The sequence below is a fragment of the Lissotriton helveticus genome, chromosome 3_2 (assembly GCF_964261635.1).
Source record: "Lissotriton helveticus chromosome 3_2, aLisHel1.1, whole genome shotgun sequence".
In the NCBI taxonomy this organism is placed as follows: Eukaryota; Metazoa; Chordata; class Amphibia; order Caudata; family Salamandridae; genus Lissotriton; species Lissotriton helveticus.
Window position 1 is genome coordinate 476,171,280 of NC_136062.1, and position 24,774 is coordinate 476,196,053.

Genomic DNA, 24,774 nt, shown 5'->3' on the forward strand with positions numbered 1-24,774 from the left:
AAGGTTTTTGCCAATTGGGAAAATAATTGAACAGGTTAGGGAAAGAGATCTGTCACTAGGGACCTGGATAGCAGGAACCCAGTGAACTTTGTCAAAATTGCATCGAACACTAGACAAAAAGTGGGGGTGACCAACACCCCCACGGCTCTTGCTGTTCTTTACTAGACGCCAATAAGCCAAAGGATACAATTCAAAACACTTTCCATTGCACATCTTGCAAAACGAAAAGTAGGCCTGCGTATCCTACAAGACGATGGAGAAGTGGAGAAGTGTGGCTCAATGGTTAGAGCGGCAGACCCTGATGCAGAGGTCTAGCCCGGGACCAGGGTTCAATTCCCCGCCTCGGCGGGTCTTGGGCTCAAAATTCCACGGACCTGATAATTCTCGCCTCGGTGCCTATTCCAATCATGGAGTCCCACTCTGCAACTCTGGGCAATAGCTTGCTTAATCTCCACAACGGCCCCCACAACGCTAAGGCCTCCACCTTGGGGGTGCCCAGGAGTGGACACCTCACGGGGAAAGTCAGGATGGGTTCCACAGCGGTATTCGTACAAGCGCCTTGAGACCCTTGCGGGTGAGTAGTGCGCTATACAAATATCAATTTACATTTTACATCCTCCATCACCTCATCAACGCTTACCATGCCAATAGAGAACTTCGGTCAAACAACTTAAAGCTTTTCGCCAGAATCAAGAGAGCCAGAGACGGAGGCCGCTCATTTCCTTATCTTGCCACAAAACTCTGGAACCGATCAGTCTTAGGCTAAACTACGTTTCAGAAAAGCACTTAAAACCTATAGGTATGCCTAAACGCTCACTTTACAAGCAAGGGCTGCTACTACTGGGAAGCCATGCGTTCAATAAAAACCTGTGAATAGAACAGAAAATGCTTGTGCTTCGCAGACAGGTTTTGGAATCCAGGAATGATGGGCAATGCTCTTTCGATTAGTTGGTTCAAGATATTTGCCTACGCCTTTCCACCTTTTCCCCTCATCCCCAAAGTGTTTAAGAATGTGAAAACAGACCATTACAATCGGATCCTTATTGCTCCGGCGTGGTCTCGCCAGTACTGCTACAGCAAACTGCTGCAGTTGGCAGCACCTCCAGCTATTCCTTAGAAGGTGCTTTCCAGAATATTGTCCAAACATTTATTTGAGGAGTCTTATAAAGCGCAAACATGACCCGTCAGGGTATCATAGCGCTGAACAAATAGCAGACAGGCTATATATATATATAAAATAGGAAGCATTCAGTTATGAGTAAGAACAGAAAAACTGCAAAGTAGCCATCGCGTAAGTAGATTCATGATTCAACATTATCAACTTGGGAATTGCCCATTTGCAAAGGGAGAAATGTGTTCACCAGAAGCCTTTTCATTTCTAGTTTGAAGGCGGTCATCCAGGGCTTGGCCCTGATTATGGGTGGCAATGCATTCCATATTCTTGGGGCTAAGTCGCAGAAGGAGCGGTTGTATGTTCTTTTTGTTGAGCTTCTGCGGTTTCAGCAATAGGGAGGTGGCACTTCTTAAGGAACGACTGCCCCGTCAGTTCTAGTTCACTGGCCATGTATACAGGAGTGTTGTAGTGACGGGCATTATGTGTCATGCAGGCTATTTTCAGCTGGACCCTTGCTTCAAACGGGAGCCAATTTATAAGTTTTAGGCCTGGACTGATGAGGACACATATTCTGGATCCCGGGACTAGTCTAGCTGCTGAGTTCAGCGTGGCTCTTAGTGGCACTAGCCTGGCTTTGGGAAGGCCTGCAAGAGGAGCACTCCAGAAATCTAAATCGGGAACTGACTAGGGAATAGACTGCCAAATGAAAGTCATCAGGGAGCAAGAAAGGTTTGCTTTTCCTTAGGGTGTTCAGTTGGTACTTGGCGTCCCTGATTGTTGCACTGATATGATCTTACTTATTCGGATATTTGTCCAAAGTTAGACCACAGGATCTAGCAGAGTCAATGGTGTTGGGGGCACAATTGAGAGCTGTAAGTTAACGGAGGGATTCTGCACCACGATCCCAAGTCTCTGAACTGGACAGCATTGTTCTTGACCACCTAGAATCTGGCCATCTGGATCTCTCAGAGTGTAAACCGATTCTGGCGCAGGCTTGTGCTCCAGCAACAAATAAGACTTACAAAGCTAAGTGGAAGCATTTCTGTATCTGGTCAGGAATAATGGCCATCTCTGACACAAACAAAGCCTTCTCAGATCCTGTAATATTTGTTAAATATGGCCAAAAGTGGTCCTAAGTATTCTTCAGTCAGGGTCCATCTGGCTGCAATCTCCAGATTTAGAAGGACTGACAGTTCGACGCCTATTCTGCTTTCCCAAAGGATCATTAAACAGTTTAGTTAAGGTCTCTTCAGAGCTTTTCCACCTCTTCAACATCCTCCAGTTCCATGGGAGCTTAATTTAGTCTTAAGTCAGCTGATGTTACCTTCTTTTGAGCAGGTACAGGGAGAAAACAAAAGTTCATGGAAGACCACACTACACTTGGCTCTGATATCAGTTAGGAAAGTGGGAAAAATACAGGCATTCACCATCAGAGAACCCTTTCTCCGGATCACTAAGGACAAAGTGATGCTCAGAACCAACCTTAAATGTGTTCTTGATGTGTCTACTGACTTTCATTTGAATGAGCCTGTCATTCTTCAATCTTTCTTTCCCAATCCATCCTCACCAGCAGAAAAATCATTACATTCGTTAGATTTGTGTAGATGTCTTAAGTTCTATATAGACAAAGGACATACGCACATCAAACCAGTTCTTTGGATCCTTTGCTCAACCACGAAAAGGTCAAGCCCTACCCAAACAGGGGATAGCTCATTGGCTCTCAGACTATATTACTTTCTGTCATGCCAAAGCCAAGCGTCCTCTTTGGGAAAAAGCAAGGGTGCATTCCACCAGGGGCATGGCTTCAACTGCAGCACTCTATGTTGGGGTGCTTTTGAGAAACATCTGCTAGGCAGCAACCTGGAGAAGCAGGCACACGTTCACGAAGCATTAGGGTCCAGAAGTGGACGCAGAAGCTGATGCAGCAGTGGGACAGGCGGTCCTGAGAAACCTCTAACTCAAGGGGAGCCTGCTTCCAGATTTGCTGCATTTCATAATGTGTACTGCTCTCCCTCGTCCCGGTCAGAGGCTCATATTTTATTCTAACACTTGCGCTTTGAAATCTGAGCTATAGTGGTCTCTATAGGGAGTATTAGTGCTTAAGCTTCCACCTCATTGGCTGAAGTTTGGGTTCTTTCAAATTAGGTGGATGTGTTACTAAAAATACTGTGTTGTTTAAGCCCTATGGTCTTTTTACATTATATACTATTTGCGTATATTTGTACACTGTATACTATTATTTTAATGTCCGGGGATTCGCAACCTGACAATGGGGACTGATTAAATCATGTCAAGGTTTAAAAAATCCAATGTTCGAGAAGGAGAAGTATCGCTACCACTTGATTTTTCCTTCCTTGTATATTCCATGAGAGAGTCCTTGTCGGGAAGATGCAGACTTGTTGAAGCAGGCTTGGAGGCTGATCGTTCCAGCTGCCGTCTTTTTTAAACATGAGTCTGGATGGCCAGGTCCAGAGTTAGCCCAAGATTACTAAGTTGCTTCTCTAACATCCTCTTAGATAAGATAACACTTTTCAGAAGAAGCGAGGGTGCCAAAGCAACCAATCACATCTATGCTAATGCCACCAAACTGGTGCACTTTAAGGAAATCCTCGGTGTTGTGTTTTCGCCTCATCATTTCTGTGTCATTGTGAGACATGCGATACATTTCGAAAAAGTGACCTCAAAATAAAGAAATAAACAAAACATGCAAGGATCTGTTAGAAGACCTACTGAGCTGAAAACAGGCAACAATCTGGTCAGAAGAGTTGCTGCACAGAAAAAGGGACTTAGTATGAGTAGGGACGGCCAACAGAAGTGCCAATAGGATCTAGTTATGCCTTGGGATGCATGCTAACGGGCTTCCCACGCATTTGCTTTTACCGTAAAAATAAGAAAAAAATTTAAGTATATTAGAGAGTCTACTCCACCTGTAAGATCACTTAAACAATCGTCCAGAAAGCTGGAAAAGGTGTGGAGAACGACCCATGGTGAAACGGACCGGAATCATTATTGGGAGGCCCTCACTATCTATCATAAAGAAATCCGATGGGCCCGAAAAACGCATATTGAGTCTTTACTTTCAGCTGCAGGCAATTTCCCCAGGGTTTTATATCAAACCCTTCAATCTTTTGTGAAACCAGCTGCTTGCGAAACACCTGAATTAGCGTCACAGCAATTGTGCAACGAAGTTGCACAGTTTTTTACTAATAAGATAAATAGGATACATGATGACATCACGAGAGTAAATTCATCCTCTACAGGAGAAACACTTTTATTCTTGGAAGAAGGAAAAGAACCAGGATCGATGACCTTGGACACTTTCCCCCCCCCATCTCCCTGGTAGAGGTAGAATGCTATCTAGGCCAGATTAAGAGCGGAAGTCCCTCAGACATCATCCCGGCCAGAATTGTGTCGGTAGTAGGGAATACCCTGAGTCCACAGATTCAATGTCTTGTGAATCTCTCATTGATGGAAGGTCAGGTTCCGGGGGAATGGAAGAAAGCATTGGTGAGGCCCATCAGGAAAAACCCTTCTACTCCCTGGACTGATATATCTAACCTTAGGCCCATATCCCTACTTCCTTTTATGGGGAAACTTATAGAGAAAGATGTTAATAAACATGTATCTAACTATATTGAACAGGCTGGTAGGCTAGATTGTTACCAATTTGGCTTTAGACCAAAACACAGCACCGAGTCTGCCTTGTTATCGGTGACTGATGACCTTCATATGTACCAGGATAAAGGGTACTCTGTTATCCTGGTACTATTAGATTTGTCGGCAGCGTTCAACACGATATCCCATAAAACCCTAATCGAACGCCTGACTATGAGCATTGAGAGCACAGCATTAGCCTGGTTAAAGAGTTTTTTATCTAACTGTACCCAAGCTGTTAGCATGGGCTCATTTCGGTCGGTTGAGACTAAGATCACTAAGGGGGTGCCACAGGGCTCTTTTTTGAGCCCTACTCTTTTTAATATCTATGTGGCACCCCTGGCCAGAATTCTGAGAGAGTTTGGGTTCATCCCCGTCTCTTACGCGGATGATACCCAGCTCTTGTTTCCTTTTAAGAGTCTCACCGACGAAGTGAGGACGGCCTTCTCCGAAGGCATGAAAGCTGTGGCAAAGTGGATGTCATCGAACTATCTCCAATGCAATGTAAATAAAACTGAAGTCATGCTTTTCGGGGAGGCTAGAACTTTGCGGACGCCGGACTGGTGGCCATGCGTGCTTGGTCTAGTGCCAGAACCCAAACAGGCTGTAAAAAATCTAGGGGTACGCCTCGATCGAGAGCTCTCTTTTAAACAACATGGGCACTGGGTGGTGGGCCAATGTTTCCATGTTATTGGTCTCTTACGAAAAGTTTTTCCAATACTACCGGACTCGACCAGGAAAACTTTGGTGCAGGCATTAGTGTTGAGTCGCTTGGATTATTGTAATGGACTCCTGCTGTCAGCCAATGAAGGTGTACTAGCAAAACTCCAGGTTGTACAAAATACTGCAGCGAGGCTAGTATTGAATGCCCCGCCAAGAACGCCATCTATACCCCTCCTGGATAAATTACATTGGCTCTCAGTCCGAAAGAGGATCAATTTTAAGATAGGTTGCTTGATCCATAAGAGCCTACTTGGATGTGGGCCTTCCTATTGGAAAGATAAATTCATCCCATATAATCCTACTCGGTCTCTGAGGTCAAGCAGCCAACTTTTATTGAGAGTGCCAACAGCAAAGAGGGTCAGACAAGGTGGCAATGCTTTGTCGGTTGTCGGACCCACTTGGTGGAATAAACTTCCCCTCGAGCTTAGGCAATGTCCGGAACATTTAAATTTTAGAAAAAAACTTAAAACATTCCTATTTCAGACTTAGTCTATGTACCCTATGACTCCACTGAACTACTTGCTGATTCGATACTGCTGGCCTGTCTCTGTCTATCATTCTGCTTTCTTTCTGTGCGCAGAGATACTCTGTATAGAGTCGATTCTAGCGCGTTACAAATCTGTAAATAAATAAATAAAATAAATAAATGGATGAGTCCAGAGTACCAAAAAGGCAAGGTGCTATCGACATAAGAGCGTGCACCAGGGCTGTCCTGTTTCTAGGCTAATGGGGAAGCCTGAGCCATTCATAACAGACTACATCTTGCATTCTTTCTTAGGACAAGTAAGGCTGGTTCGTGCAAGTAAATGCAATATAGAATTCTTCGCATATGACAATGTACCATATCCAAATGTTGCTTTATCCAATTCTGTAGATATATTGAAATAAAAGCTTCATACATGAATGCCTATAGTTAGGTTATGCAGATTTGTAGAGCGCACTATCACACGTGAACATATCCTCACTACAGGAGGAGAGGTACAAAGGGAACACAACTATCTCACTAGGATCTCTAGAAATCAATGTAACACCTTTTCCCAATCATTTTATTTAGACCTCAGCTCACGTCCAAGATTAAGATTATGCTGACCAGCCCTCCTCCCCTCAGCAGTAGTGTGGAGAACCCCAAAGAGGGTCACCCCTATCCATTCTCTGACAGAAACTTGTGTCCCGTCTGTCGAACAATACCTGATCATGACAGTTAGGACAGATCCACATGCCCCTGGGAATAGTTTTCAGAGCAGGCTCCAGACAGTCCAGGTGATACACACGCGAGCATGTGTCACACATCAGCAACTGCCCGCTCTTTCTGCAAACGCTGCAAAAATCCTCATGGATATCGCCCTGCAAGATTTATTGGAAAGATACAGAGAGAGAGAAAAAGGGGGAGAGAAAGAGAGAGAGAAGGCAAAAAAAGTGAACTTTAACATCCACATGCTTAGGTTACTGTGTCACTCTTCAGTACAGCTTCAATACCATTGCAAAGGGTTCCGGTGGGTCTTACAGCATCACACACTCTACGTCTGCAAAGGCGGGGTGGGAGAAAGCCTACCTTTCGGAGCACAGAAAGGCAGCAAGAGTCCTGGTCATATATATCACTGTAGAATTCCCCCTCCTCCTTTGTTTCAGTGTACCACAATACCGCTGAGTAATATCACCAGATAACAAGCACTGCTTGGCAGACATCGCCACGTTTGACGGTTTGCTGTGAAGTTGCCCAAGATTCACAATATGATTCAAATGCTAGCACTGAAGAATTCACTATGTACAAGACTAAAAAAATGACAAAATGTACACACTGCATGTACTCCAGAACAGAAGAGAGTGTGCAAATCACCACCTTACACTTCCCATTACAAATGGCGCTTACGCACCAAACAATGCCCATCAGAAATTGAGGTTTCTTTTCCAAGTCTCTGAAGCCAAATAAAACAAGTGGTTTCATTTAAACATAATCCATTTTTTTCTGTACAAAACTGCTTTTTAAGGCAATGAAGCGCATATCCTAAAGTGTACATATTTTTGTTTCTTGTAAAGCTAAATAAACTTAGGTTAATTAAAAGTCTGTGCAGAGAGGTTTAGGAGTTACAGAGCCCTATATATATTTACTGCTAAGGAAATGCTACAAACAACAAATGCTAGAATTAAAGATGTTCGACGAGCCCAGGAGCATTTTGAATTGCAAGGATAAACTGGTAGACTAGGGAGACATGTCAGTCCAGAAGATACTTTTTGGTCCAGCAGCTCAGACCATAGTGTGTTGGGAAAGTGGATGAAATATCATCATAAACACTGCCAAATAAACCCAGGTTAGGAAATGCTGGATCCTAAGCCAAATGACACAGTAATGTCGAATATAACGCAGCCCTCAAATGAGTGCTCAAGAAATGTCCCTCAAAAAGTGTCACTTGGCTGTCAAAGGAGCAATGATGTTTGGGAACTCTACATGGACCCATAGTCTCACAGTAGAACTCCCCACACACTGCTTGGAGAGCTACAAAAGCAGAAAACATTAGCAGTATCAGCTCCAAAGCAAGTTGTGCTTCCAAGATTCTGCAAACATGTTTGTAAACTATAGCCAAGCTCAAAGCAGACAAAATGTGTCAGCCGGAGGGGCGTGGCTTGTGAGGGCGATCAGACATAAAAACCAAGCTCAAGACCCGAAGGCGCCAATTCCTCAGGTGGCCCTTCTGGCCGGTAGATGGATCTCCTGCTGGCACTCATTACTTGTGCCTCTAGTGCCAATTCACTCAGAACGAAAGGTTGATTTCTCTAACATAAAAGCTCTCTTTCTTTCATTAGTAGAAACCTGAAGCTATTCTGGGTACCAGTGAGGACATATTACTTCTAATCCTTGTTCTTCATCAAAGGATTCTTTACTGATATAACAAACAGCAGAACTGTCCCATCCTCATGAGGGATTCCAGAAAATGTTGATCTTTACCATATATATATATATAACAATTACAGTAAATGGCAAAGATTGTAAATCTTAAATGCTTAATGCACTGCAGCCTACCTGAGGCTCTGTTCACCAAAACTGGGATGGTATTTTCTTCTTTTATGAGGTTCAAAAAAATGGAGGTTAACAAAAAATAAATAATAATAATCTTACAGCATAACCATAGCCTTGCTACCTCAAGAACCCTAAAAAACACATGCGATATGAAGAGAAAAGTAACCAGACAGGCTACCACTGAAAGGTAACAAATGAGGACACTTAATTTTAAGGTGTCAGCAGACCTCGCACCCAATCCCATCGCGCCAAGCACCGCTTCAGAGCACCAGTTATTTTACCCTGCTCATATGAGTAGGATCTTTAGGTTGTAAAACTCTATATTTTTATTCAAAACCTTTCCTCTCCAAAGATTTTTTGTCTTCATTAAAAATCTTTGTAAGGCTTGTGTTGTGACAGATGATTGTTTTTTTTTACATCTGTTTCTCCACTTTCTCCACAGAGATTGGCAGTCATGTTGTCTTTGCCATTTAAAAATAAAATTGCAATGCCAGTGACTCATGAAAATTATCCAGCATGCACTTTCTTTTAAAGAAATTATGTGGCGCGGATATGAACTATCAGAGGTGTGCAGAATCCCATTTACAAGCTGACAATATACAAAACCTCATCTCCACGATTTCGTACAACTGTTTGGAATTTAGTAATATAAACCTAGCTGAAAGGCAGTGAAGAGCTGTAGAGGGTTTAAAGTTTGATTGGTACGGTAACTGCTTTGCAAGAGAGAAAGTAGACAGTACGTTAAATCACAGAGTAGATGCACATGGTCAACTATTATACCTAGAACATCAGATGACCGAGAACAACAAGGCCAAAAGTGGAGACCGAGATGGCTTCGCTAGATTCCCAGAAGACTCTGCTGGAAGCAATGGCTGCAGGTTCTCTGATTACGCTCAAGCTTGCAACACGTTTGACGGTGATAGGCTATAGGCCAGGGTAATATAGACCACAGGCATGTCTGGCTGCAAGAGATTCTATCAAGGCTTCTGTTCGAGAGAGAAGATTCAGGGTTGGGGGACAATTTTTGTTGATCTAAAAGCTTTCAGTATCCATGTCCTAGCTGATCATGACCAGGGCGTAGAACTTCACAGTTGACCACTAACAATAGAGCACAGCAAAGTTGAACTAAACACTCATCCAAATGGTTTGTTCAAAACCCAAAGCTCAGCAACCTTCAACAGCCCAAGCATGAATGAACCCAACCTGAGCGGCTATCATTAAGATCTTTACGCCAAGGAGCCCGCATTCAAAAGATGTATTTAAAGGCGGCTGGTGGGGCTTCAACTACCACCCTATACAACATTACGCCACTAAAGGGCATTGCTGATCTGCTTCTCTCTCTAGCCACATGAGCTATCCAAGAGATCTATTCTTCTTGGTCTCTAAAGAAAGAAAAAGATCTGAAAACAGAAAGTCCATCATTAGAACAACAACACCTGGATGACATTTCCAGGGCAATCAATTCTACTCAACTGAACATTAGACAGTATGGGTTCCTCTGAGCACAGGATCAAAATAAATTGTTTGCAATTGAAGATAAAGTCTTGGACTATACAGAGGGTCATGGCTCGATCGTCTGGCTAAACCAGTAAGCATGAGGGCAATAGGGAATTTAACAGGCCAGGCAACAACTAGGCCATATGAAATCCTGCCACGGGCTGCGACTTTAAGGAAGATGGATTTGAGAGCTGAGGAACCACTGAGCGCTGGGGCTGCATCCTAAAAGGGGATTCGATGGGATGTAATTGTAAACCTCACAAACGTAGATAGTGACAGCACAAACCAACCAAGATGTCAAGCATCTGTCCTCTTGTGCTCACAAGCCAATTTGTCACCGTGATTATCACAAACAGGAAAAGCTCCCCATCTAGATAATCTGAAAATGAGCCCAACGGAAGCACACTAATTTGAGGACCAAAGCACAGTGGACCTTGAAAGCCGAATGCTGTATTTTCACGTCTGATTCACATGCTGCCGGCAGAGAATCAGTATTCCAGATTATGAATTTCTAGTTTTTGCAGGAATAATCTGCAAACATACCGACACTGTTTATGTAGCTGCCATTGTTTCATATGTGTATACTGTAATATATATAATTAAGCTTGCTTTCCTGTTTTCTGAACCGGTACCGATCTACTGTGACAAGTACTTGAGTACACCCAATTTTGCCAACATGCTAATCAATCGTTTTACAGAGATCACTTTTCGACGTGTGTGTAAATCACACATTTCTGGACCAGTCAGTGTGAATAATCCTATCTTGCACACTGGACATGGCGGCATAGTGCTTACAACTCTTTCTAACCCTCTTTCAGTCTGTGACAGCTTTAATACCATGTTTCTTTACTCCATCTGCAAATCTGAAGTGAACCAGAAAGATGAAAACAGCTGTCAGAAAAAGGTCTTCTCTCTACCACAGCTGACATGCACGGCCCCATCTTAATTCCAAGCTGCTGAATTCAGGCAGCCTATATTAACACCGCCAAACCCAAGGGTCAGACTAGGACAGAAAATAGGTTGGGGGACCAAACTCTTTGGCCCCTACTAGCAAACCAAACAGCTCAAACAAAATAAAAAAGTGGGCCACATTTGCAAACCCAGGCCGTTTTAAGCTTGAAAAGACAAGATGTATAGGAGTTTTGCAGAGGATGGAAGACCCCATGGATTTGAGCTTGCTGCAGGCAATGTTTGTGGTAATATCAGAAAAGTCAACAGTAAAAGCTGGCCCACCTGACTAATACAGGCCCACAACCAATCAAGAAACCGGCCCGCGCCGGCCATACACTGACTTGTCAGACCAGCTCTTCTGGCGCTGCCAGATCGCCTTTAGGCCAGTCTGACCACGATAAGCCCTGCCCACCAGCGTTAGTACAGAAAGTGCCCGGTAAACCCCACTGAAAGGCGCTGCAAGTAAGGATTAGTGCACATGCTTATTGACAATGCATTTTGCAAAGAAGAATGGGTGAAATGCAGTGAATGTGGTGGCGAGGGGGTGGAAGGGACAAACATGTGAAAAACATAACATTTCAAAAGTAAACACTGCAACAGTTCGAGCGCAGACGTCTGTAAAAATATAAAGCAATTGAGAACATGTTAGTGGTTACAGACAGGCAATTCATCAAGGACAATACATTTGTGTGACCCCATTCACAGCGCCATCTCTGAGAAGCAGCATAGCCTCATATAGGTTATTCTCTAAGGCCGGGGTGGGGTGGGGGTCACTCCGACACAAGTCTATACTTACCCTATCAGGCCTGATCGCTAAGGCATCCTTCCACATGACCTCAGAGCCCAGTATACCTGTCCAGCTGTGACGATGCGGTCAGTGGACACCCTGATCCCTAAGTCCTCCTTCCACACTCCACACAACTCACATCCCAGATCAGCTGTGATGCGGTCGGTGGACATTCTGACCAGAAAGGAATCCTTCCACATAGGTCACATCCCAGAATCCCAGACCAGTTTGACGAAGCGGTCAGTGGACATTCTGACCGGATAGGCATCCTTCTTCCACACGACTCGCATCCCAGAATCCCAGGCCAGCTGTGACCATGCTGTCAGTGGACATCCTGATGGCTATGGCATCCTTACACCCAACCGTACAACCCAGAAACCCAAACGTCACAATGCGGTCAGTGGACAACCTGATCGCTAAGGCATCCTTCCACATGACTTCACAGCCCAGAATCCCAGACAAGTTGTGACGTTGCGGTCAGTGGAGATCCTTATCGCAAAAGGCATCCTTCAAGACAACTCACAGCCTTGAACCCCAGACCAGATGTGAAGATTGCAAATCTACAAATGGGTTCCACTGGGTAGAATCAATTATTTCTTTAGTGCATCATCAAGTGTAACAACATTACTTTCCTTTAGTCTTAAACTAGTTTTGCACACACCACAAAGATTCTTCAAATTATACAAATATTTCATTTATATATTTCATTTAGTGGAAAAGGCTGTCAAACAAAACAGAACATACAATATCAAACGGAACCAATTTATTAGTGACTGATGTACCAAATACTGATCCAACGTAATAGACTGACACACAATACAAAACGTTATACATAAGACAAATACAAAAATCTCTGTCCTGTTATGAACTTCATCATGAACCCGCAATGTCAGTTAGTTATGGTTAGAGTGACTCAGGACGTGAAGTTATGCCTCAACGTTTTGATCCTGGTGTCTGTGTTAATGGGAGGGCATCACATAGGGTCTTCTTCAGGACAAAATAAAGCACGCTGTGACAGCCTTATAAAAAGAGGGGGAATTTATTAGGGGTGTGTGTACAAAACAAAGAGCAATTTTGTGCAATATAAAGCTGTGTTGGCCGAAATGGTCACTCACCAGAGTAAGAATTTACAGCACATTCAGTCAGGAGAAGGCTCTCTCTGATATTCGGGAGTTTCCTCCAGAAGCTTGCAACTCACTCTCTTCACGTCTTTCCACCCTTGTCTTTTAAAGACATCGAATCACAGTCCGTGAAGGTAAAATCAGGTTCCCCAATGATCCTTCGAAACTTAACCTCTTCAGAGAATTCCATCATTGCCTCCTATCGGAGGGCTGGGAGCTGATCAGTAAGTACTGGAAACATGCTATAAGTAATCCCTTGCAAAAAAAAACCTATGCTAGATGCATCTCAGCTTTGCCCAATATCCCATATTTTTCAAAAATTATGGAGTCCTATGTCAATAATATCTTGACTCAATATCTGTAAGTAAATACAATCCTAGATATGTCACAAACCGGTTTTCGCCCCAGACAGCACCGAATCCGCACTAATCGAGGTGACGGAACACTTCCGGTCCACCTTGGATGAGGGCAGAACCTCAGCTCTGATCCTGCTGGATCTGAGCACAGCCTTTGACATGGTATCCCATAAGATTCTTATGTGCTGGTTGGAGGAGATCGGTGTCAATGGCAAGGCCTTCGACTGGCTGCCGTCTTTCTTGGTCGATCGGTCTTTCCACGTCTCTGCTCCCTGTTCACCTCTTGTGCTCACCCTCTCTGGTGTGGTGTGCCTCAGAGTTCGGCTCTGAGCACTACTCTGTTTAATATTTACATACACCCGCTGGCCCTTATGGCGAAAGCTCGAAAAGTTTCCCTATTATCATATGCTGATGACACCCAATTAGTGTTCACCTTCTCCAGCAATTCCAACCAGGACAAGGTGAAATTCCAAGAAGACCTCATTGCCATGTTGGAATTCATGGCGAGCAACTATTTACAAGTAAATTCCACCAAGTCAGAGGTGCTTCTGGTAGGTCGAGACACTCATCTGTGGGGCGGTCAATGGTTTACAGCGGCTCTTGGAACACCTCTTTCCCCACTCCCCAAATGAACCTGGGAGTGCTGGTGGACGATGTCCTCTCGTTTGTTTTGTGGGGCACGCTAAGGCCGTGGCTGGTGCCTGTTTTGGCCTTTTCTGCAGCCTCAAGCCCATCCTAGGACTTTTTGACGCACCTAATCGACCGATGATTGTCCAATCCACTGTGCTGTCAAGGTTAGATTATCACAATGGGTTGCTATTGGGAGTTAATGAATCTGTAACCAAAAGACTACAACGGGCACAGAACGCGGCTGCCCGTGCGCTCTTTGCACTACCTAAGTATTACCATGCTTCAGACCTTCTTCGCCGGCTTCATAGAAAAAAAGAGTCTACGTCAAAGCTCTATGCACTACTCACAAGGTCCTCTATGGCTTGGGTCCCCAAATCTTAGGCTAGCTGTGCTCTTTGTATTTTCCTGCTCGAGCCTTGCGCTCAGCAGATTTGCACCTGGCTTGTGTACCGCGAGTGCCCAGGACAAGAGCAGGGGGGCGTTTCGTTGCGGGCAGTGGCACCTGCCCTCTGAATTCCATCCCTCTAGCTGTTTGCAGCAGGCAGGACCACTGGATCTTCAGGAACATGATCAAGACGTGGCTATTCTCCAGTTTCTAGCTCCCCTGTTCTCTCTGATTCTGCTAGCTTTAGCGCTGGGATGCCTCGATGCGGGGGCCGCCATACTCTTTAAAAATCCGGATAACTTAACATACTCCAAAAGTGGAGAACAAAACCCCTCCAATCATGGCTGGAGTAAAGGTTGGTAAAAATCGAGTCATCTAGGTATAATGGCATTCATCAACTCCTCCAATTTTGGATGGAGTCAAACGTAAGGGATAATCAAGTCCTATGAAAACAAATATTATATGGGTGACTTAGGATATCTCACTAAAATATGAAGTCAAAATATTATAAAGTGGATGGTAGACTCACCAGCAATACTACTTCACCAGGACTCGATTCTGACACAAGTAGTAAGAAATAAACTGGGAATGCAATGCGTCCATCAGGAAACTTTACGAGCAAAGCACAAAAAGATTTTTGTGCACTCAATTGCCAAAAAAGTGGTCTCCCATGTTGTGGCAGAATCTGCTGTGTGAATGCTAACTGTGAAGGACACGCATAGAGCAGATGTACATGTCGTGTGGGTAGTGTAATAAAAAGCATTCTTCACCGACCAAATAATTTTCATTGTCGGAAGTGGGCTATTCCAGGCAGTGTATATTGTCTGTGGAGGACTCCAACTAAATATAAAGCCAATTGCCCAACAAAATGGAGCCCCGGAGTCTGTGGCTGAATCCAACACATAAATGGGAAGTTTTAAGACCCATCATGGAAATGGCAAACATATAAAGGTAATGGCAACACACCAAGTTTGCTTACCCAAATAGGCCGTTGCAATCATTTTGTCCAAATAATTTAATTTGTTGTCGGGAATGGGCTATAATACAGGCACTGTATATTATCCGTAGAGGACTTCAACAAATTGTAACCGGCAAGAAATGCGCACTCCGCTGCAGTGAGCCGGTACTGTACAATGTGGGACATCGCGTCAACACAAACGTCTACCGCATATCACATGACTTGGAAGTCAGTCATGTGATGCACAAGCCTCCAGACGCTAGAACAGGTCATGAATAGGAGCGCGTCACAGAAATGGGAATTAAAAAATATCGAAGTTTGCGGATAGCAAAAACAATAGTGAGGTAAAAAATTCTATCAATCAATTGAGAAAACATGTGGACACAAAACATATACAATGTCCACTTATCCCAAAGGACCATAACTTCCAAACAAGGGGGCAATGCATATGAAAACAAGCATTTGCAATGCAACAGTCTTGCCTTTAGGATCTTATAAGTATTTAGCCATGCAGCACATTATCCTAAGTGTTATATTAACTCTTCTCATTTAGCCTTATACAACTGCTTTAACCGGATGAAAAGAGCATTTATTCTCATTGGTGAAATCGAAGCTGTATATCGACTGTATAGCTCAGGGACATAACCAGGCCCCTGCGGCGCAAGAGGCGACAACCCTTCAAGAACCCCTCAAACCTTCAGGGGCCCATTCACTCTAATGCCAATGTACATCTGTGAGCTATGGGAAACTTGAGGGGCCCTCATCACATTTTACAAGGGAGCCCCATTATTTTGCTCTACGCCACTCTTATAGCTCACTAGGAAAGACAGTGTAGGAATTTCAGCTATAAATGAAAAATAAACAGACAAATACGAAATGAAGAACAAGCCTTTAAAGGCACATATCTTTATGAAATGGGCAGATTTACTTAAAATCCAGTATGTCAATTTAACTCTTTCATAAAATGGCTCAACAATATGTGAAAACTCATTGTGTGAAATAAACTTTTAAAACTGCACAAAGCCATAGGAAATGCAGAAACGTGTAAAAACACAGGCGGGCATGCAATTCCAAATCTATGCATAATGCACAACAACAGGGGCGTCACGCGTCATCATTCCCCCACTGTAGCAGCTTGAGGGTCACTGGGCAGTGAGTGTAACACAAACCTTTAACAACTTGTTTATGGCTTCTTTGGCTTAGATTGGGGACACTGCAGGAGAATAGAAACAAGGGAGCATGAGAAGAGAGAAGTGGTGGACGGATAGAGAAAGGAAGGATGGGTGGATAAAAGGCGAGATGGCCAAATTTATTGAGAACCAAGGTATGAAAGTCCCCATTTGGCTACAATGTTTCCCGAATTCCGCCGGAGGACGCAAACAAAATGAGTGTCTGGCTCGCTGACCTCATTCTGAACATGATTCAAATTGGGGGTTTTATATTTTAAGCTGAAGATTTGGACATGACTTACTATTTGATGAAACGTATGTTTAGTAGCTATAGGAACGCTAATAGCAAATGTCCCGTATTTTTAAAACATATGTTGCTTCTGGCTATTTTACAATGGCCAGCGACATGAATGAGGTGCTTGTGGAAAAAAGCAATTACCTGGGTGGAGCCAGCCGCCCCGAGAAGGCTCCTCGCGGTTGCAAACACTGCAGATGGGAGGGAGCCCGTGGTGGCGGTGGCAGTGTGACAGTGCATGCATGTGGAGGCGAGAGGACGTGAGGTGGCGAGGCTGCTGACTCATAGTTTCCATGAGGGCACACTAGGACAGGTGAAGGAAGGAAGCAGTAGTACCGGGCCTCACAGCCACACTCTCCACCCCCGCCAAACTCTGCAGGCCCCAAGCGGGGAGATGTCAGAAGACTTTGTAAGGTACCCAAACCCGGTGAGGTCAAAGGTGGTGGGGCATGTATGTTATCGAAGGCGAAGAGTGCAGGGATGGTCATAATCCCTACTTTTTATTTTATATCTGATTGAGAGTTGTTATATAGCGCTTGCACCGCCCGCAAGCATCACAGTGCTAGACAAATACCACACAACATAGCGGGGGACTTAAACGATACTAGGTAATACACATGTACAGCGATCAGAAGCATGGCACCACCACAACCTCCCCCACATTATTACACTATGCAGTTTGCGTGGGGGCAAGTCTCCTCCAACTCCAGTTTTTATTTGGGGGTGGGGGGGCAGGATCTTCTAGCACTGGTTGTTTTGGGGGCTGGCGAGATGGTCCGTTTATGCTCCAAGCCCCAAGTCAAAGCGTGCCTCTGTTACTACAACGAAGTCAGGACAGAACAACATCTGCGCATTCCACAGAATAAACCGTACAGCGAAACAAGCACAAAATGCAAGCTCAGCTTTACTGTCCAACCCCCATTCCTGGGGAGACAGGCATGGGTAACTACGAGGACAGAATTACACTGATTTCAGCAATGTTATCTGTGAAACGCTGCTTCAGCTGTTGAACCCCAAATCACTTCTTTCAAAAGCGTTTAAGTTTCGGGTCCCAGCGGGCTTACTTCTCATCGCTCCCATGCATTCCCTGGTATTGTATAGGAGAAAGGCGTAGGGGGGAGCGGCAATTCCATTGGTCATCGCTGCGTCACTAAGGAAACCACAGCAGAGGAAAAAAGTGAGACTAGCCCAAAACAAGCGAGGAACTAATTAGAAACAGATGGCCCCTATAAAGATAAGGAATTGCTTCACAACAGCCGTGAAGCAGACGATCCAGTCTGGATAGGCAGGACGAAAAGGGAAAGGGCGGCAATAAAAAAAAAAACTAATTTCCAGTGACAGGCCACCGTTTAGCATAAACGGTGACACCAGCCATTGAAAAAGAGGGGCGGGGCTGCAAGTCCCCTTCTGAAATCTCCTTGATCACAAGAGGTATTGCAGAGAGAGCAGCGCGTTGCGCTGCAACGCTACGCGAGACCTAAACACAATGATGTTTGTGGGCTCTAAGCAACTGCAATAGTATCCAGGGTGAAGCATTCACAAAATAAGAAAATATCTGCATAACAAATAAATATAAAGATGGAGACAGCCACTACAATCACGAGATACGCGGTTGACGTACCCATTGATGTGAAGTCTCACATTGTACAATATCGGCTCAACGCAGCCAGCGTGTTTCGGGTTGCATTTAGGGCAATGGAATGTTCGGGTAAGCATACTTGGCGTTTTGTCAATTCTTTTATACTTTTGTCATTTCCATGACGGGATTTAATAATTCCCATTTATGTGCCAGATTGAGCCACAGTATCCGTGGCACGTTTTTGGAAATTCGACTTTGCAATATGTTGGAGTCTTCCACGCATAATATACATTGCCTGTATTATATAGCCCATTCACGACAACTTAAATTATTTTTTCGGACAAATTGATTGCAACTGTAAACTTTGTATTTTGCCATTACCTTTATACGTGTGCCATTTCCATAAAGGGTCTTCACAATTCCCATTTATGTGCTAGATTCAAACACAGTTTCCAGGGCACTGCTTTGTTGGGCAATTGGCTTTATATTTTGTTGGAGCCCTCCAAGGACAATATATTGCCTGGAATATAGCCCATTTCCGACAAAAATTATTTGGTTGGGTAGATGGTTTTTTATTACACTACCGTCAAGACATGTACATCTGCTCTATGCAAATCCAAAACAGTTTGCATTTACACAGCAGATTCTACCATAACATGGGAGACAGCGTTTTTGGCAATTGAGTGCACAAAAATCTTTTTGTGCTTTGCTCAAAGTTTCCTGACGGATGCATTTCAAGTTTATTTTTTACTACTTGTGTGAGGATCATGTCCAGACGAAGTAGCATTGCTGGTGAGTCCACCATCCCCTTTTTAACATTTTAACCTCATATTTAATGAGATATCCTTAGTCAGCAGTATTATTTTTGTTGTCAGAGGACTTTAGTATCTTTTACGTTTGACTCCATCCAAAATTGGAGGGATGGACGAATGCCATTACACCAAGACGACTTGATTTTTACCCTTACTCCATCCAGGATTGGAGGAGTTTTTGTTCTCTAATTTTGGAGTACTCTGGTGAGTGACCCGTTTAGCCTGCACAATTTTTTATTGCACAAAAGTGCTCTTTGTTTTGTACACACTTCCCTAATAAAATCCCCCTCTTTATTTAGGCTGTCACAGCATGCTGTATTTTGTCCTGAAAAAGACCCTATGTGATGCCCTCCCATTAGCACAGACACCAGGGTCGAAACGTTGATGCATAACCTCACGTCCTGAGTCACTCCAACCATAACTGGCATTGCTGGTTAGTGATGAAATTCCTAATAGGACAGAGATTTTTGTATTTGTCTTGTTATGTATAACGTTGTGTGATGTTATGTTTTTATTAGTCTTTTCCACTAAATTAAATATATAAATGAACTATTTGTATAATTTAAAGAATCTTTGTGGTGTGTACAAAACTAGTTTAAGACTACAGGAAAGTAATGTTGTTACACTTAAGTGTTAATGCACTAAATAAATAATTGATTCTACCCAGCGGAACCCAATTGTAAACATATCAATAATACCCAGGTTCAGAGGGACACAGGGTTAACTCATTGACTTTAATGGTGAAGATTGGAAAGGCATACTTCCACATGACCTCACAGCCAGGAATCCCAGACACACTGTGACAATGCGGTCAGTGGACACCCTGATCGCTGTGGTATCCATCCACACAACCTCACATCTCAGAATCCCAGATGTCACAATGCTGTCAGTGGACAACCTGATCGCTAAGGCATCCTTCCACATGACTCTCATCCCAGAATCCCAGACATGCTGTGAAAATACTGTCATGGAACCTCATGATCACTAAGGCATCCCCAAGCATGATTTCACCACCCAGAAGTGAGGATGCTGTCAGTGGAGAACTGCACCATGTATCTCAAGACCACAGGCGAAAGCCAGAAGTCCAAACACTTTGGCTTGGTTATTCCGGACTTGAGAAGCGGTAGTGTGGCTGAATCCCATGAGCTCATGAGGGCAGCACGTCACATGACTTAATCCCACACTGGAGGACACAACAGTAACAGGAGTGCATGCAAAGATGCACGTTACCCCAGACCTAAGAGCAACATAAAGTCTTTTCACACCCTGTCAGACAGCCTCACTCTTTCGGTCACATGACCCAGTGCCCAGTCTGACCTCAGACTTGAAGGCTGTGTTGTCATGTGAGAGACACACATTATCTAAGACTGGAGGGCAGCACTGTCAGTTACCTGTTACAATGCTTTTACAGCTTAACTTAATACATGATGTGTACGATTCGATCATCTAGTGACTGGGTCAGACTAGCATCACTTTTTAGTTAAATTGAAAAACAAAAGTGGCTATAGAACAAAACACGCCCATCTTCAAATGGTATTTTCCCTATCACGATTGGCACCTGGTACAGATGGCAGTCTGATATGGTTTTTAGTTACTTTTTTCCCTCTCAGTGAAGTGTTTCGTGCTTGAATCTGAAGGAGTCAAAGTCCCAAAGCACTGCTGGAGGTAAGTCATGGTTTTCTTCTATAACATTATTTGTACAGATTTGCATGTAGTGCAATGACTGCAAGGCAGAGTCCCAAGCTAGGGAGCGGGTATGTAGCTGGAGAATCGAACATTTCCTAGAACTGTCGGTCTAAATCCTGCCTTTGCTCTTGCAGCACTTCGGAAAATATTGTTCAGTGACTGGAGTGGAAGAAGAACCATGCATCAGCCTTTCTTACATCTAAAAGAGACATGCTGCCTTTTTACCAGAAAAGTGTAATCTCTGCCTGTCCACCAGAGTTGTATGCTACAGAGTGAAATGTGGATAATCTAGACAAGTCAGGATGTCTTTCTGCTAAGATGTAAAGGTTGTAAAATTTTCATCAGCATTACTGTATGAAGTTTCACCTTCTTATTACTAATGGAGGGAACATCTTAATGACCTCTGGTAAGGATGTTACACGTGAAACTTCAGGGTCTTTGGTGGACATCCATTCTTATAAAGGTGGAAAAAACACGCAAACGTTATATGCACTGGCATTCTCATACAACGCGATTAGCAGAGACCTAATCTCCAAAACGGCACATTGGTGGCTTCAATCTTAGAGCATTCTTTCATACATGGTGATTTCCTCTGACACCACTCTGTAGGTTAAAATAAAACAATATGAACATGGTGTCTAAGGTGTAGAAAATTGCTGCTTTCACGCTGACGCCACAGCGAGCCAGCTTATAGGCAACATCCACTTTTATTGAATTTTTTAATTAAAAACAAGATCCTACTCCGAGCCCAGCCAGTAGATGGGTGAATTATGTACAGTTTCTGAATATTTAATTAGATTCTCATTACATGCCCTCACACATTATCTGAGACTTGATTGCAGTGTCATAGGCCAACATACACAGGGTTTTTCTGGGTCACCACTCTTCCTATTACTAGACCCTTCGTTCAAAGAGTGCTGCTTGCACATTCCCTCTTTTGAGACATTGTATTCAAGTGACAGACCCTCAAGTGATTTGTTTACATTACTACCTGGTTTAATGTACGTCTTATCACTATATTTTCTTAGCATAAATGCTCCTATATCATAGTATATGGCTGCCTTGGGTGACTGCTTGGCCCAGAGTTGGTAGAAATTGAGGACAACACTTTTAAACAACTCCTGATATTCTGTGGGACTCCTGAAGTCACATTTTTCTTTTTGTTGTGACAAACTGGGTTGTCCATTAGGATTGTGGGAGACGTCAGATGCACGCCACCCGCCTGTGCCGTCCTACATTATTGATATTTCATTACTTGTTTCCTTCTCTGAACACCAAGTGGTCACCACCTCTAACTGTACCAGGGATCCAAGAGGCTAAACTAGGGTTCATGAGGGCGTTCAGAGAATTCATGCCACACTGGCTCAGTAAATACTTGCAGATGCACCTAACATTTGCTCCACAGGGTCATTGGCTGTGGCAGTGTGTCTCCTGCCTCACACGTGATCAGTGGTACGTGTGCACCTCTAGAAGTGGATATCTGTCACATTGAGGGGCAGTCCATGATCACCACCACAAAAATGTGGCAATTTGCAGTACCACACTGTTCAGCCAGGCTCCACACACACGCACACAGTTGCACTTCTGTTTTAGGTGCCCAAGGAGTGTATCTAGTCCTCTTTCTAACAAAGTGACTAAATGCCCTTTCCCAAACGGATACTTACTTCTGTGGAAACAGGGCTCGGGAAGGACACAGCCGCAATGCTAGCAGGATAAAGGAAAGCGGCGTCTGTCCGTTCGCTTTCAGGGGAGTTGGTATGGCTGGAAGGGGGGGATGTCGGTGTGAGTGTCCCAAGCAGAGGATTCGATTTGGGAGGCCGACCTAGGTTGTTCAAAGAAAACAAAACAAACAAAAAGGGAAAAAAGAAATCATCTTACATACCTCAGGCCAGTGATCCTCATTGGCTAGCATGAAAAGGAAGTGAGGCAGTAGAGACACAAAGTTAATACAAAAGTCACAAGCAGAGGAATACAGAACAGATAAAAGATTTAAAGCAGAGCAGGTTAGCAAGAACAGAAAGTGTATGATGTGCACATCGCCAAGAAACTTTACATTCTGAAAAGAACTACTATCTGGGAAATCTTAAGCAAAGGATCTCAAACAAGATACAACTGATCACGACCAGACACAGCCCTGCAGACACAGCCCTGCAGACGCGCCATCATACACGCAGTGAAGATCATCTGCAGTGTGCTACGGGAAACACCCACTGTGATGATCACTCCGGTACTCTACAGCCAACGTCTTCGCAGGGTTTCCAGCCTGTAGGAACAGCTGCCCCCTTATGATGTGATAAAGGGCATGGCAAGCGTAGAACTTAATGTCCCAGGTCCCATCCCTTCCCATGTGCCCACACACTCCCCTCAGTTACCAACAATAAAACCTTAAAGGAACCAACCCACGAGACCATAAGGGAAAACTGCCCATTAAAGGACAGATGTCACAGGAACAGCACACGTACACGCCACCGTAGTCAGCTGTAATCAGTCAAGGGTGGATGGCAGAATTGCCCAATTATCTGGGGAATGAGCACAAGTGGATTCCACCATTGCTGGCTGCAATCAATACAAGGTGGTTGACAGTGGTACAAGGAGCCCCAACTGGAACGAGAGTCTCTACATTTGAACTGTACCATGGCCGGTAACAGTGCAGGCTGGATGACACATGCACCAAAACATCTCAAGAACCACCACAGTGAACTCGATCACGGCTGTCTGTAATCAATAAAAGCATGGGGATCATTCTTGGTGGTCCTGAGACAACATTTCTAGTCCGGCTGGCTAGCAAGAACAGACCAGAGTTACCAGAGGACACCTATACTGTTATGTTTTTAAGGGTACCATCAATCAAACTCAACCAAGGCAATGAACACAAAGAGATCACTCACATAAGTCTGGCACTATGGATACCTATAATATAGTCCATCTCATTAGGTCCTGCCCTCATCCCTCACCATATTTAAAATTGGAAAACGCAGAAGCATTATTCATTTGGGGATGCCTGTAATGCAGACCATTCCAGTTGGACGTGAAGAATGTCCCGATTGCTGCATATAGCTTACAGTTACTGACATCACAGTGCTAAGCACGGTGCCATAAGACAAGATGAGGGCACCGCTCTAGCGAGCACACATAACAGTACAACATTTCCTGCATAGGCTCACATGCAGCCTCCCAACCGGGCACGGCCCCAAGGTCTGAAGTGTCACCATCCCAAAAATGAGCTCTGCACCTGCGCAAAGGTGTATGAAGTGCTACACAAATGCAACTACAACTCACCATGAATTACTGTTTGGGGGGGGGCGGAGGGGGGAGGGGCAGGAGCTACATGAAACGTGCGGATCAGCAGTAAGACGAGCAGCTCTTTGTAACTCCCTTCTGTAAGGTGAGCCTGGGTTCCCACCTTCCACTTTTCTCAATGTGTTTACTAATGCATTGATTGCTATTTTAATTCAACACTATGAAACTATGGAAGATCCATTTCGGGAGAAGGAACGTGTTTCTTACTTACGATGCAGTTCTCTGGCATTAGATTTTTAACTACGTTCACATGTGGCCCTCCTTGCTCCCCTCCTAGCTTTATCCCTTCACAGTTGAAATGTGAAGTCTGATGGCTTTTAAAGATGAGGGAAGTTCACAAGCAAATTCACCTCACTGTCTGATACGTGGGGATTTTTAAGCAGGCCAAAGTTCTACTAAATAAATGCAGTTTTAAAGTTGTGCAGCCATGAAAATGCTATTGTAAATTACTTACAGACTCCCAGCCTGATGATGGGGATGATACCAGCATTTCACCCTATGAAAGATACTACAGCTGGAGATTTGTAATTACATATAAGTAATCTGTTTTGCCTTCAACAAAATGAAACAAAGCTGAACTCCAGTGATGTTCTATATGAGAGCAGAAAGTTTCAAAGGGGAGCTCCCCGTCCTTCTGAGATGACTGGCAGCAGCTCAAAGTCTTGGCGAAGGATTGACAAGGTATTGGGGTATGCAGCAAATACAGAGAGAGGCCTTGAGCATCACAAATCTACTCCTAGG

At 44.1% G+C, this 24,774-nt stretch overlaps 1 protein-coding gene across 3 annotated transcripts in view; it reads right to left on the bottom strand.

The window, feature by feature from the left end:
- The window catches only part of PHF21A (PHD finger protein 21A), a 419,360-nt gene that overhangs the window by 41,131 nt on the left and 353,455 nt on the right, over positions 1-24,774 (bottom strand). For 2 of the 3 annotated variants that reach the window (XM_078684392.1, XM_078684391.1), the window contains 2 exons: positions 22,398-22,555; positions 6,680-6,835 (listed from right to left, as the gene is read on the bottom strand). In XM_078684392.1, the coding sequence (XP_078540518.1) occupies positions 6,680-6,835; positions 22,398-22,555 (314 nt within the window). The remainder of the gene's footprint in view (positions 1-6,679; positions 6,836-22,397; positions 22,556-24,774) is intronic. The other variant, XM_078684393.1, reaches the window with a different exon arrangement.